Source organism: Aspergillus campestris (genome assembly GCF_002847485.1).
Source record: "Aspergillus campestris IBT 28561 chromosome Unknown P168scaffold_10, whole genome shotgun sequence".
Lineage (NCBI taxonomy): Eukaryota > Fungi > Ascomycota > Eurotiomycetes > Eurotiales > Aspergillaceae > Aspergillus > Aspergillus campestris.
This window is the reverse complement of record NW_020194345.1, coordinates 133984-146860: the sequence shown is the minus strand read 5'-3', so window position 1 is coordinate 146860 and position 12877 is coordinate 133984. Positions and strand designations below refer to the sequence as shown.

General features: G+C 51.9%; 5 protein-coding genes across 5 annotated transcripts; 3 read left to right on the top strand and 2 right to left on the bottom strand.

Annotated features, from left to right (window-relative positions):
* Positions 1–1492: 1492 nt before the first annotated feature.
* P168DRAFT_292032 (putative general amino acid permease (Agp2)) lies at positions 1493–3145 on the top strand. Its single transcript, XM_024837514.1, has 4 exons — positions 1493–1715; positions 1793–2528; positions 2592–2968; positions 3021–3145. Exons 1-4 carry the CDS (start codon positions 1504–1506, stop codon positions 3058–3060), a joined length of 1365 nt encoding a protein of 454 aa, XP_024690474.1. The 5' UTR covers positions 1493–1503; the 3' UTR covers positions 3061–3145.
* A 160-nt stretch (positions 3146–3305) lies between these two features.
* On the bottom strand, positions 3306–4026 carry P168DRAFT_306132 (uncharacterized protein; the record flags this gene model as incomplete). The annotated part of the gene is made up of 1 exon (XM_024838999.1): positions 3306–4026. Exon 1 carries the CDS (start codon positions 3942–3944, stop codon positions 3306–3308), a length of 639 nt encoding a protein of 212 aa, XP_024690473.1. The 5' UTR covers positions 3945–4026.
* A 225-nt stretch (positions 4027–4251) lies between these two features.
* P168DRAFT_272605 (putative JmjC domain protein) lies at positions 4252–5259 on the bottom strand (the record flags this gene model as incomplete). Its single annotated transcript, XM_024835327.1, has 2 exons — positions 4344–5259; positions 4252–4272 (listed from the first exon to the last, which is right to left on the bottom strand). The coding sequence occupies exons 1-2, from the start codon at positions 5208–5210 to the stop codon at positions 4252–4254; spliced, it is 888 nt and encodes a 295-aa protein (XP_024690472.1). The 5' UTR covers positions 5211–5259.
* A 303-nt stretch (positions 5260–5562) lies between these two features.
* Positions 5563–8658, top strand: P168DRAFT_306131 (transcription factor domain-containing protein). The gene is made up of 6 exons (XM_024838998.1): positions 5563–6059; positions 6121–6197; positions 6275–6320; positions 6415–7159; positions 7209–7457; positions 7523–8658. The coding sequence occupies exons 1-6, from the start codon at positions 5902–5904 to the stop codon at positions 8489–8491; spliced, it is 2244 nt and encodes a 747-aa protein (XP_024690471.1). The 5' UTR covers positions 5563–5901; the 3' UTR covers positions 8492–8658.
* A 1021-nt stretch (positions 8659–9679) lies between these two features.
* Positions 9680–10711, top strand: P168DRAFT_240505 (casein kinase II subunit beta; the record flags this gene model as incomplete). Its single annotated transcript, XM_024833718.1, has 1 exon — positions 9680–10711. One exon carries the CDS (start codon positions 9680–9682, stop codon positions 10709–10711), a length of 1032 nt encoding a protein of 343 aa, XP_024690470.1.
* Positions 10712–12877: the final 2166 nt, after the last annotated feature.

Here is a 12877-nt window from a genome sequence, read left to right as displayed (position 1 = left end):
TGCATCGATCCTAATCGTGGGGATCTTATCTATTGAGAGAGAATCCTTACTGCATTATGATTTGCTCTGTTCAGTCTGCCACTACTTGAGCTGGATCCGTCCCTAGGATTGTTTCCTGATTTCCTGGTTTCCCTCTCCACATGGACAGTAACCTCCGAATCCCACTCTTTGCCTACCTGAGCTAGCGCGTCAATTTCCTCGCCCTGATTGAGATTTCTTCTGCCGTTTCTATCTAGCGCTTTTCATTTTCTACCTTAGCTTCTTGTTTTTCTTTTGCCCCCCTTGAGTCTTTTTCTTGTTTTTTTCTGTCTTTTTTCTGTTCTCTTTTTTTTCTTCTTTTTTTTTCTGTCTGTCACTTCGCAACTTCTCTGGCCTCGTCCACTACCGGTTATCCTCTGATTGCCTGCCCTCTGCATGCTATGAAGGTCTAACCCAGCCATAACTATCTTGTTCTCCCCCGCCATGGCAAACTCCGCCTCGGATATCGAGGGGTCTCCCCAGGCGTCCCTCGCCACGGCTACCCACCATGGCGACTTCCCCCCCGCCGTCTATCGACCCGGGCACAAGGATGAAAAGTCTCTTGGATTCACTAAACAGGGAGCTGTGGTCGACGACGGCGAGGAATCCATCGGCGAAGGTCCAACTAAGCCCACCTATGATCAGACCCGCCGTACCCTCAAACCCAGACACATTCAGCTGATCGGAATCGGCGGGACCGTGGGCACGGCCTTGTATGTACAAATCGGCCAAACGCTGCTTGAAGGTGGCCCCGGTAGTCTGTTCATTGCATTTTCTCTCTGGTGAGTTTTGTACAAGCTCCTATGCCTTTTGCTATTCTGTTCCTGTTGTCTTCCATGATGGTGCCGGCAATATCGAATGGTCGACTTTCAACAATACCGAAGACAACCAAAAAAGAAAAAAAAAAAAAAAAAAAGGGTGAGAAGAAAGAAATAGAGGCTTGACGCCGGGTAAGAAGTTAACGCGCCATTAAAACCACACTGCCAGAAGGGAAAGTTGAATGCGAAGAGATACCTCTCCGGTGGAACAACGTAAAGCGACAAGCTATATAGGATCGCCATGCTCGTCTACCAATACTACTGTCCAAACCTTCCAGCTGGCGGCGTCGCGCCTCACCAAGAGACACCTGACCTACCATATTGTCTTCTTCCTTGTTCTTGCCCATTGCTGCTTCCTTCGGGACTCCGGAATCTTATACATTCGTCTCTATAGGTGTTGTGTCATTTTGGCTATAACTGTTTGTACGAAACCCTAACTCCCAAGACCTTGGACCCCATCCATGCGCCCCCTCCCCCATCATCATGATCGCCGGCAGCAATTCTTCCCAAAGCAATTCCGTGTTCCGCCAACGACGGCCGCAGATTTCCAGAGCGCCACTGGTTCCCCAGGTCCCGCGAACTATTGATTCCCACTGCAACTATATCCGCCTGCCTGGCCTTTCGAGTGTAGCATGTACTTACCACAGGTTCTTTAGGTCTGGCTGAGATGGTCACGTATCTACCTATTTCGTCGCCCTTCATTCGTTTTGCCGGCCGATACGTGGACGATGCGTTTGGCGTGGCTGCTGGATACAACTTCTTCATCTTCGAAGCGGCCATGGTACCGTTCGAAATCACGGCATGTAACATAATCATCACATATTGGAGTGACGCGGTTCCCGTGGCGGCCATCATTGTCATCATCCTAATACTTTTCGTGTGCGTCATGCCTTCCACAGGCGCATCCCCAGCGGCCTTGGAAACCCCCGGCGCAGTTCTAACAACTAGTCTACTAGGCTCCTCAACGTCTTCGCCGTGCAGTGGTATGGTGAATCAGAGTTCTGGCTGGCCCTCGGGAAAGTCTTTCTGAGTGTGGGGCTGATGTTCTTCACCCTCGTCGTGATGCTGGGAGGCAACCCAATCGGCGATCGGTTCGGGTTCCGATACTGGAAGAACCCGGGCTCCTTCCAGGAGCACTACAAAACAGGCGACCTCGGCCGATGGCTCGGTTTCCTGGCGTGTTTGATCCAGGCCAGTTTCACGATCGCCGGTCCGGACTATGTCTCCATGGCAGCCGGAGAGACAGTCAACCCTCGCCGCGAGCTGCCAAGGGCCTTCAACGGGGTGTTCTACCGGCTCACCACCTTCTTCGTCCTGGGCACACTATGTATCGGCATCCTCGTGCCATACGATGACCCGACGCTGAAGAATGCCTATGAAGCCGACCTCCCCGGTGCGGCCGCGTCTCCCTATGTGGTTGCCATGGACCGGCTCCAGATCGCCGTTCTCCCACACATCGTCAACGCCATGGTCCTCGGCGCGGCGTTCAGCGCAGGCAACAGCTACGTATACTGCGCCAGTCGCAGTCTCTACGGACTGGCATTGGAAGGGAAGGCCCCGCGGGTCTTTACAAAGTGCACCAAGTCCGGTGTTCCCATCAACTGTGTCGGGGTCGTCCTCATCATCGCGCTCCTCGCCTTCCTGCAGGTTTCCAACAGCGCCTCGGTGGTCTTGCAGTGGTTTGTCAATCTGGTACGTTATTGTTTAAATTAATATTCACTTCCCAGGATTACCACCTAACATAAAACACAACAGGTAACCGCATCCCAACTAATCAACTTCTCGGCCGTCACCTTCACCTACACACGATTCCGAAAAGCCTGCATGGCCCAAGGCATATCTCGCGAATCCCTCCCCTACCGGAGCCGAGGCCAGCCCTACGTGGCGTACGTCGCCATGGTCTGCACGGGCGTGATGGCCTTCGTGGGCGGATACGAGGTCTTCCTCCCCGGGAACTGGGACATCCCGACATTCTTCTTCTCGTATACGATGATCGGCGTGTTCCCGGTGCTTTACTTTGGGTGGAAGATTATCCACCGGACGGAGGTCCGGAAGCCTGAGGAGGTCGATCTGGTGTCGGGGCTTGCGGAAGTGGAGGAGTATACGAGGAATTATGTGCATGTTCCGTCTAAGTATGTCCTTCTTCTCATTGTTTGCAAATGTGGGTGGCTAACCTTTGTGTAGGAATCCCTTTGGGAGGTTTCTCGATTTTGTTTTTGGCTAGTATGCTTGGTTTTCTTACAGAATGTCACATAGTATGTGCTGTTAATATACACGAATGAGCATAGACAATGCATTATTTATCATAATTTCTCTTCCTCTCAGTTCCTACCCAGTAGAACCAGCAATAAATGCAATACCTATATTACACAACATCCATAATCTCAACAAATGCAATAAATCAGCCCTTCTATAACCCTCCCCCTCCTATACTCCCCTATACACATATAAATAAAATCTCCCCAAAAATCAATTCCCCTCCCCCTCCCCGTCCTTCTTCCTCAACGCCTCCAACCGCGCCTTATTCCTCTTCCCCAACACCCTCAACGTATTCTTCTTCTCAATCTCCGCCATCTGATCCCAATTCGCAATCCGCGACAGCGACCCATCCTGATTAACGACCAGCGGGCCCATGTGGTCCAACTTCACGGTCGAGCCGCCCTCGCTGATATCGAGCTTGGTTGTGCCTGTGCCGGATGCGGTAGAGCTTGCGTCGGGGAGAGCGAGGTATTCTTCGGAGTTTACGCTGGCGGGTTGGGAGTCTGTTGGGGTTTTGTTGTTGGTGGTGGTGTTGGTTTCTGGCGTTGAGGACATTGTGGAGTGGGATCTGGATTTGGTGTACGCGGGTGTTGGTGTTGGGTGGGTGTGGTGATTGGGGGTGGAGAATGGTGCGGGACACTGCGCGTTGAGGATTGAGTAGAGCTGAGTGTTTGGAGATTGGGAGAAGAAGCGGGCGGGTCGGGTTGGTAGTGATGACGATGAGGACGAGAGGAAAGCTGCGCTGGGTTGAATGGCGTGGAGAACGGCGGAGTGGGATGCGGCGTGGACTGGGGCCGAGAGGAGGGGACTGAGGAGGATGGGAAGGAGGGTTGCGCGGTGGTGAGGCATTGATTTCTTTTCTTTTTAAATCTTTCTGGGTTTTTGGAGGATGGTTAGAGGATGGGTTTGGAATGAGAGTGCTGGGTGAGTGGGTGGAGGTTTGGTGGTTGAAAGATGCGCCGTAGTGCTGTGGTGGAGCGGCCCAGGATGCTTCCAGAACAATCAGTAGTTTAATGGCTCGTACTTTGTACTCTCAGAGTTGACTTTACGAGTACTTTCGTTGATAGCATGGTTGATGATTATAGATAAAGATTCTGTTTTAATTATATATATTTATATCTACTATACAATAGTCTCCTACAGATTATTTGTCGAACTACCGGAACCACCAATTGACCTGTAACCATGTTAGCAGTCCTTCATTCCCCTCCTCCAAAATGGAACCAGAGGCAATCGATAAGTACTTACCGAAGCAGTCACACCCTCCCCAACACCCTTGATACTATGCCACCAGCCACTAGGAATAAACAAGCCATCCCCAGCGTCCAAACGCGCCTCATACCCATGAGCCGGCAGAGAAGCATCCCCATCATCTCCCCAGACAGCCCGTTCCAACAAAGCCCTCTCCCGGCCCTGCATCATCTCCTCGCCTCTAAAAGCAGCCGCCCCCCGGTCCGCACGCTGTCCCAGCTGCCTCCTAACAGACGCAAACACAGCCTGTCCATCATCAGGCGCCAACAACCGCACCACCTTCTGCCCAGCAAGCTGCACAAACAGATTGGGATTCGGATCGCGGTGGAGAGGCGTATACGTAGGCGGGTATCCGATCCACACGTTCGTATCGTACACGTCGCCCCTCCCCGCCTGGGCTACCAGCTCAGGGGTCGGGAAGTCGTCGCGCAAGACGGCAGGTAGATCGAGAAGCTGGCATTGAGCGAGGTAGAGCTGCGACGCTTGTGGTTCGGTTTCTGCGGCGCGGATCCATTGGAGGAAGAGGCTTAGGGGCGCGTGGAAGTGCCGGAAGCTGGGTTCGGAGGCAGCATCGGATTGTGTGGGCGGTTGTGTGAGTTCTAGCGGCACGAATGCGTCTGCGCCGTGTTGTTCTAGATAGGTCGTGTTCAGCCGGGAGGTGTTTGGATGGAACCAGCGCTCGAAGGCTGGGAGGTTCTGAAAGTGCGCTCGTGGGAGGATGGTGGGGAGCTCTGGGGTGAAGGATTGTTCGCGGAAACGCGCGACGCTCGCATCTTCAAGGATTTGGAGGGGATGGTAGGAGTGGAGGTGGGATTTGGTGCTGAATCTGGATTTAGGTGGTTGTTGGATGGGGCTGCTCGTCATGAATCGGATAGCCACGGGGTAGCGCTGGAAGCAAACCCATGGGTTATTGTGGGACAGGCATTGTGGGCGCTTCATCCAGAAACCGATTATATTCTATTGCTGCGGAAAATTAGTGGTTGGGTAATTAGTATTTATGCCATGAGCAACTGCCTGGAGGAGATGGTAAGTGAAAGTGAAGTGATTCCACAGAGGGTCTGGAGATCATCGGGGAATCTCCACTTCCGGCATCCGAGATTCCTGTTGGTGCCTCAATGCTCCATTTACAAATCAATCAATCTGCCTGCTGTAGAACCTGTTTAGTAAGGTATCTTGATATGAAAGATCTGACCATTGTTAATGTTACACTTGGGCGTGTTGTCCATGCTGGGCATGACTGTACAACCTGGATATTCCGACTGAAGCACAACAACACTATTGGAATTCCTGAACCCAGTTCCTCTCCTACTTAGTTCATTTTAGACCCTCTGCTACTCGCTCACAATTACATTGCCAAAATATCATATTGACCCTATTTATACTGGAATAAATTGATATAATTGGGCAATCGTGATTGGGTGCGGGCCAAGTCCGGGGAAAACGGAAAACCCCGCGCGGCTTTTTGGCTGAGACAATGAGAAGGAATCTCTCCGCACTCGTTGCTGCTCAACTTCCCTCCAAACAACGAAGCATCCCACCCGTCTAAGTCCCCGGCATGGCCTCAGAGTCGCCTCAGCTGGATGCTACTTCGTCCCAGGCGGGTTCAGGGGAGCAGATCGCCACCACTCCCATCGATAGCGCCAAGAGAAAGGCGGAACAGGCCAACGGAACCCACACGCGCACCAAGCGGAATCGCTACATCTCCATCGCCTGGTATGACCCCGGATCGTGAAAGCTCCGGCGGGAGTTCTGTGCGGTGCTAACTACGAGCTAGTAATGAATGCAAGCGTCGCAAGATCAAGTGCAATGGCCAGGTGCCTTGCCAACGGTGTGGGCACCTCAATCTAGAATGTGAGTGGTGCCGTCGGGGGCGGAACCGACCCCAGGCCTTGTTACAAGGCTGTCTGTGGCTCACCCCATCTGTCTAGGTCGATATGCCCCGAATTGCTGTAACAACAACTTTAAGGAATCCGAGTATGTCTAGTTTGGTCCTCTTTTTGCCCACTCCCCGACAGTGTGGGTGATTCCGCACTTTCTGCAGCCACTAACGGAAGATCCTTGCCAACAGCGAGTTTCGGTCCATGAAGGCCCAGATCAACACCCTTCAAGATCAAGTCAACAGCCTCTTCACGAATCTGAATGATCTTCGCACTCAGCGATCTTCAGTCGACTCTCCCAATCTAGACGGATTTTCGCATGATGGCTCTCACTCCGTGTTCACCCCGATGCATAGTCATACGGGGCTAGCCAGACCGCGTGCCCGACATCCTCGATTCCATGGCCCCACGAGCTCTGCTTTCAACTTCGATGTAGCCCGGTCGAGTCTTCAGAACATGGGCATCGCGCCTGCAGATGAAGTCATCGCGGATGATTTGACCACGGCACATGGCACGCCCGCTGCCTCGCCTCCTCCGATGACTTCCTTTATCCCTCCAATCCATCCCACCAAGGATCCCATCTGGGCCATCAAACGCGACGAAGCGCTCCGACTCTGTCGCATCTATGAAGAAGAGATCGGCATTATGTATCCGCTGGCCGAGATCGAGAAGGTGACCCAGCAAGCCTCTTTACTGTACACGTTCATGGAAGCAGCCACGCGGACAGGATTCACCAAACGGGGGATGCTCGGGTCAGATGGCCTTCAGGACGACGCAACTAACCTGCTCAAGATGATCCTCGCGACAACGCTGGTCGTTGAGGGAGGTGGTCAGAGCGAGCTGGGTCAGCGTCTATTCTTGAGCGTGAAGCCCGTCATCGAGTCCAAGCTGTGGGGTCCACTGGATATCAAGACCATCCAGCTGTTTGGCATGGTGGTATGTTAGCCGCTCTTTAAACTACGAGTTGCGATTGACACTGTAACAGGCAACGTATCACTTCCATACGGACGACGATGCCATGGCATATCGCGTCATTGGTCTCGCCGCGCGGATGTGCCTCGAACTCGGTCTGCATCGGCGTGACGCGCTGGTTAAGTCTTTTCCTGAGGAACAGTGGCCCGAGATTGTCAAGATATTCTGGGCAATCTACAGTCTGGACCGGCGGTGGAGCCTCGGTACGGGGCTCCCGTTTGTCATCCAGGACGAGGATATAGATCCAAACCTTCCAGAGCCGGTAAGTATCATGGGAGAGACACGTATGCTACGTGCGCTTAGCACGGGTTGCTAACCGCTGTGTAGGATCCATCGGTGCCGTATCTAAGGAGCATGGTTTCGTACAACCGCATCAGCTCCAAGATCTGGTATTCCGGTCTTGGCTCGGAGGGCACCACCGATATTCGCCGAGATGAAATCGGGTATCTGGACTACCAGATTCTTCAATGGTACAAACAGGTTCCTGATGCGCTGAAGTTCTATCCGGTCGAGTCGCCCAAGCATACGGAGACAGCTAGTCGGGGGATCCGACGACTACGAGTACTCTTGTATCTGCGCATGAACCAACTCCGGATTCTTATTTACCGCCCGGTCCTGCACTCGGCCGCCAGCATCGCGGAGGACAAGGGGCATGCTCAGACCGTTGTCGACGTCGCCAAGGACACGGTCCGAGTCCTCACCCGGTTGAATCAGACGTCCGACATCTACCGGACGCAACAGATCACGTTCAACTACTTCCTCGTGGCCGCTCTCGCCGTTCTTTTCCTGGCCGTGTGCCACGCACCTGTGGAGTTCAACCGCCAGGTCCGGGACGAGTTCTACATGGCGCTCGACTTGGTCAACGGATTCAGTACCAAATCATACGTGTCCAAACGACTATGGAAGACCATCAAAGGCCTCCGGAAGATTGGCGAGGGATTGGGTGTTCTGGTTCGGCCGTTCGGATCAGACACCAACGACCCGCATTCCACCGCGGCGGTTGCAATGGCGGGCCTGGCTGGTCACTCCATCGAGGACCTGTCCATGTATGGGCCCATGGATGGGGCCGGTGAACTGGGGAATAGCCCTTTGAATGGGCTACAGATGAGCCACGAGCTCACCAATCTGTTTGAGGCCGTCGGGGGCTTTGGCAATCTGATTGCTCCCAATACGGCGTCCGATGGCATGAACGGGTTCGTCGGCCACAGCAGTGAGATCCACAACACGGGGGAGGGGCTTTCGGGGGTCTTGGGGGATGAGGGGGAGCTGTCTCGGGTGATTCGCGATCTGTTTTGAGCATTTAATTTGGTGTGGGAGTCTATCGCATATGTATGTCTGAGGGTGGTTTTTTGTTTGTCCTATAAGTATATCGCATTGATGGTGGTGAGATACCCGGGCTCCATGATCCTTCGTCGTTCAACGCACATTTTTTCTTCCAAGCAGAAAGCATCAAAATTGAGCAGTTCATCTCAATCGTACCTCTACCGTGTATGGCATGCCAGTATCATGACCAGGGAACGACGATGTCGATCTGTGTATGACCACGTGACCATATCGGACATTGCTGCCTTACTGCCTGAAGCCGGACTGTTTCTCGCCAACTTTCTTGTCTCTTCACTCTCCCTCTCTCTCTCCTCTCTCATTCTCTCCATCTCTTTCTTATCTCTACTCTCTCCCTCCTTACTTTTCCATTCTCTCTCTCATCTCCTGCAATGTCCCTCCTATCTTAATCCAGAATTGACATCCGACACGGTGCTTGGCACATCCACATTCCGATTGTTACCCCCTCTTTCTCCCACAGTCCACTCACCTTTCGTTTCTGCGACCGCCACTAGGCAGATTATTATCGCCTGTCTGCCACTCACTTTTCCCACCGCCCCACGAACCTAATTTCGGAGACCCCTCGACTCCCGTCGATCTATCCGACCGCACCACTGTTTGGAGTTTCTGGTCCCTGAAAGGACAGAACGGAAAAAAAAAAGAAAAGTTGTTAGTTGCAGGAAATCGGACGACAAACAATATTATCCTCATCCCGATCGCTCATATTTGAATGCTTGCTTGAAGCGACTCAAGTGGGGAACAACAATTCACGATTCTACAATCCCATCGCGTCAACATTTCCTCATCGCACAATCACTCCCCGCTTCGGCTTCTTGCTATGACCGTTCTGGTTCTCTGAACCTCCCTCTCGCCGTTTCCCAACTCGCGGTTCCTATTCTGGAGCAGCACGTCGTCGATAACTTCCTTTCCATCCGTCGATAACCTTCTTCCATCCGACCGCGGTAACTCTATCCGGAGCTTGTACCAGGTGCAAGTAGCTCTTCGGACTATCGCGGGTCCAGACTTGCCGAGGCGGTTTTCATTTTCTAGCTCGGCAACGTGTCGAGAGAGACAGGTTCGGCGTTGGCCGACGGCCTAGACAGGCTGGATTTGAGTCAACTGTCTGAATCAACGCCCTCGTCGTCGACGGCAGATTCGTTCGATATGTCCTCGTCGGAAGGTGCGCCGGAGTCATGGATCTCCTCGTTCTGCGGCATGATGGGCCATGAGTTCTTCGCCGAGGTGTCGGAGGATTTCATTGAGGATGACTTCAACCTGACGGGATTGCAGTCGCAGGTCCCCATGTACAAGGAGGCCCTGGAGATGATCCTGGACGTAGAGCCGGAGGAGGAGGACGAAGACGAAGAGGAAGAGGAGGAAGAGGAGGATGAAGACGAGATCCTGGGCGACGACAGGCCGGCGTTCCGCAGGGCCGGCGAACGGCGACACGCACGGGTGGCGAGCGATTTGAGCGTAATCGAGAGCTCGGCGGAGTTGCTCTACGGGCTGATCCACCAGCGGTATATCACGTCGCGGCCGGGGATCCAGCAGATGCTGGAGAAGCTCGAAATGGGACATTTCGGCAGCTGCCCTCGCGTCTACTGCAACGGGAGCCGGCCCGTGCCTGTAGGATTGTCCGACACCCCCGGCCAGCAGACCGTGAAGCTTTACTGCCCGAGCTGCCAGGATATCTACACGCCCCCGAACAGTCGGTTCCATTCGGTGGACGGGGCCTTCTTCGGGACTACGTTCGGGTGTCTGTTCTTCATGACCTTCCCAGACCTGGATGTTGCGCCTCGCCCTGTGGATAACCCGTTGTCTCCCGTGCGCGCTTCGCCGGCGGGCACCCCGCGGGAGCCTCAACCGACGGAGATCAACGGGGTGCGGACGGCCAGCTTTGCAGCGGGGCTTGGACCCGGCCGGGTCTACGAGCCGAAGATCTATGGCTTCAAGGTTTCTGATCGGTCCCGGTCCGGTCCGCGCATGAAGTGGCTGCGGATGAAACCGGTGGAGATTCGCGAACTGGACGAGATGACTCGATATGAATCGCAGCATCCGCTTGCCGACCGAGAAGGCGATATGGACATGGGAGCCGGCGCTGCGCAGAATGCGGCGATCGCCCGACGGAAGAAGGCACCCATGCGACGACGACGCTATAACACGAACCCGGGCGTCAACGGAGGAGAGGGGCTGTAGAGCCATTATTATTATCATTATCTCAATTTCTTTCTGTTTCTTTCATTTCTCATTTCTCTCTTCTTTTCTTGTTTATTTCATTTCGTTGATATGAGGTAATGGCCTGTTCATATAGAGAGGGAAGACATCCCGCACAAGAGACATGTTCCTCGAAGGGGTAAAAAGAAGGCGACGAAACAGTTTTACTCTTTGTACGGAACCACTTCCAGCTCCATCTGCCCTCTTTCTCCTTCCACCGTCCCCCCGCCTACCACCAATGTCCGCTTCAATTCACGTATTTATTTCCTCCTTTCTTTGTGTTTACGTCCGCATGTTTCACCTGCATCAAGGCGTCCTTGAGTTGAGTTGAGTTGAGTTGAATTACGTCTATTGGCGTACAGAACCGTTTCATTCTGCCTTCTTCCTGTGAACTCTTAAGATTAAGTAATTGAGGCCCCGTCGCAGACTAGATAGGATGGTGTAGAGAGGGGCCCAAGGAGGAGGTGCATAATCGGACAGGAATGTATGTAGTGGCATAGTTTGGGTCGTTCCCCTAAGGTTTCTCAAGGAGAGGAGAGATATGATCAATGAAACAGAAAGAAAAAGAAATTGGCTTGACTGGTGTCTTGAATGAATGAGGAGAATGAATGAAATAGATGTTAGGTAGTCAATTGACTATTAGAACTGATCCATTCCTACTATAGGTACAGAAGTATGTAGATATTCCTAAATAACGGATCTCTCTCTATATCTCCACCCCACTCCTCTCCTACTCATTCACTCTATCCATCCAGCTGTGTCACCAGTCAATCAATCAATTTATAATTAATATAACATAATATCTCTAATCCCATCCCACCCTCTCCAACAAAACACAGTACCGTCGGAAGGCCCGTCTTAGTGGGATGGTAGTGGTACGTACTACGGTTACCACCAGATTGGTACAGGAGCACTGGAGAACAAAGAAGTTTATAGTTTCTTTCATTCCGTTTATTTACTTATTTGATAAATTGATTATTTTACTCTGTTTAGTGTGTTTCATCGTTGATTTTTCTTTCTCTTGACTTTTTGAATTAGGTATTTGGGTTTTGTTGTTGTTGGATATCATACCATATCATATCATAGTTATTATAGTGTAGTTAGTATAGTAGTATACCTCCTTGATTCTGGATTTCACCTTGACATCGTCTCGATATTTCGAAAAGAAAGATAAACAAGGAACAAGTCTACGCCAACCAATTTAATAATAAATAACAATAATAAAGCAAGACAGGAAATCCCGCACATCCTCCGCTTGGTCTCCCTCCCTCCCTCCCATCCATGCCCAAGGATCGATCTGATCTGATCCCATCCACTCTACTGGGTCTGATCTGGTTATCGAGAACCGTGCACATCACCCTATCATGCAGTGTGCGCAGGGAATACAGTGTCCGGTACTGTCTGGTAAATACTACCTACCTACCTACCTACCTACCTTACTTATCTTACGTATGCAGATGATATTCAATATATCTATCCATCTATCTATCCAGATAGACACATTGAACACGTGGGTGAGAGAGAGAACCTTAAAGGATAGAGAGAGCAAGGCAAGGGACGGACGGACTAGACCGGTCTAGAATGAAGGGGCTCCGCGTAATCTTCACGATATTCACTGTTTCAAGAGGTTTCAATAGGTGGTTAGTTATATAGGTGTGTAGGGTTAGAGGTGGTTTCATACAGCTCTAATTAAATTTACTACTAAGTACTATACTCTATCCCTACCCTCTAGAGAATACTATGTATGTATCCAGTTTAAACAAAAACAAGAACGAAAGAAAGAAAAACACATGATCCAAACCCCAAAAAGAACAGAGCTGAAGAACAACCCATCGGATTTCACCGGTCTTGACGCTACAGTCTCTGCTGTCGCCTCGCTGCATTGCTGCCTGCACATGGGAACCCCTTCCATTGGCTTGTCTGTTTGAGCCGCGTTGAATCCTTAAAGTCAATCAATCAATCCACTTATCCCGGCTGGACCGAATCATGCCTGCCAGCTTGGACGCGGACGCGGACGTGGACGCTACTGCAGCTGCCTGGAGCCTGCTTGGAGTCTCTCCCCGACACGAGCCCGTGCCAAATCCGATTATCGCCTTTTCTTCCTTTCTTTTTTTTCTTTCTTTTTTTCTTTCTTTTTTTCTTTCTTTT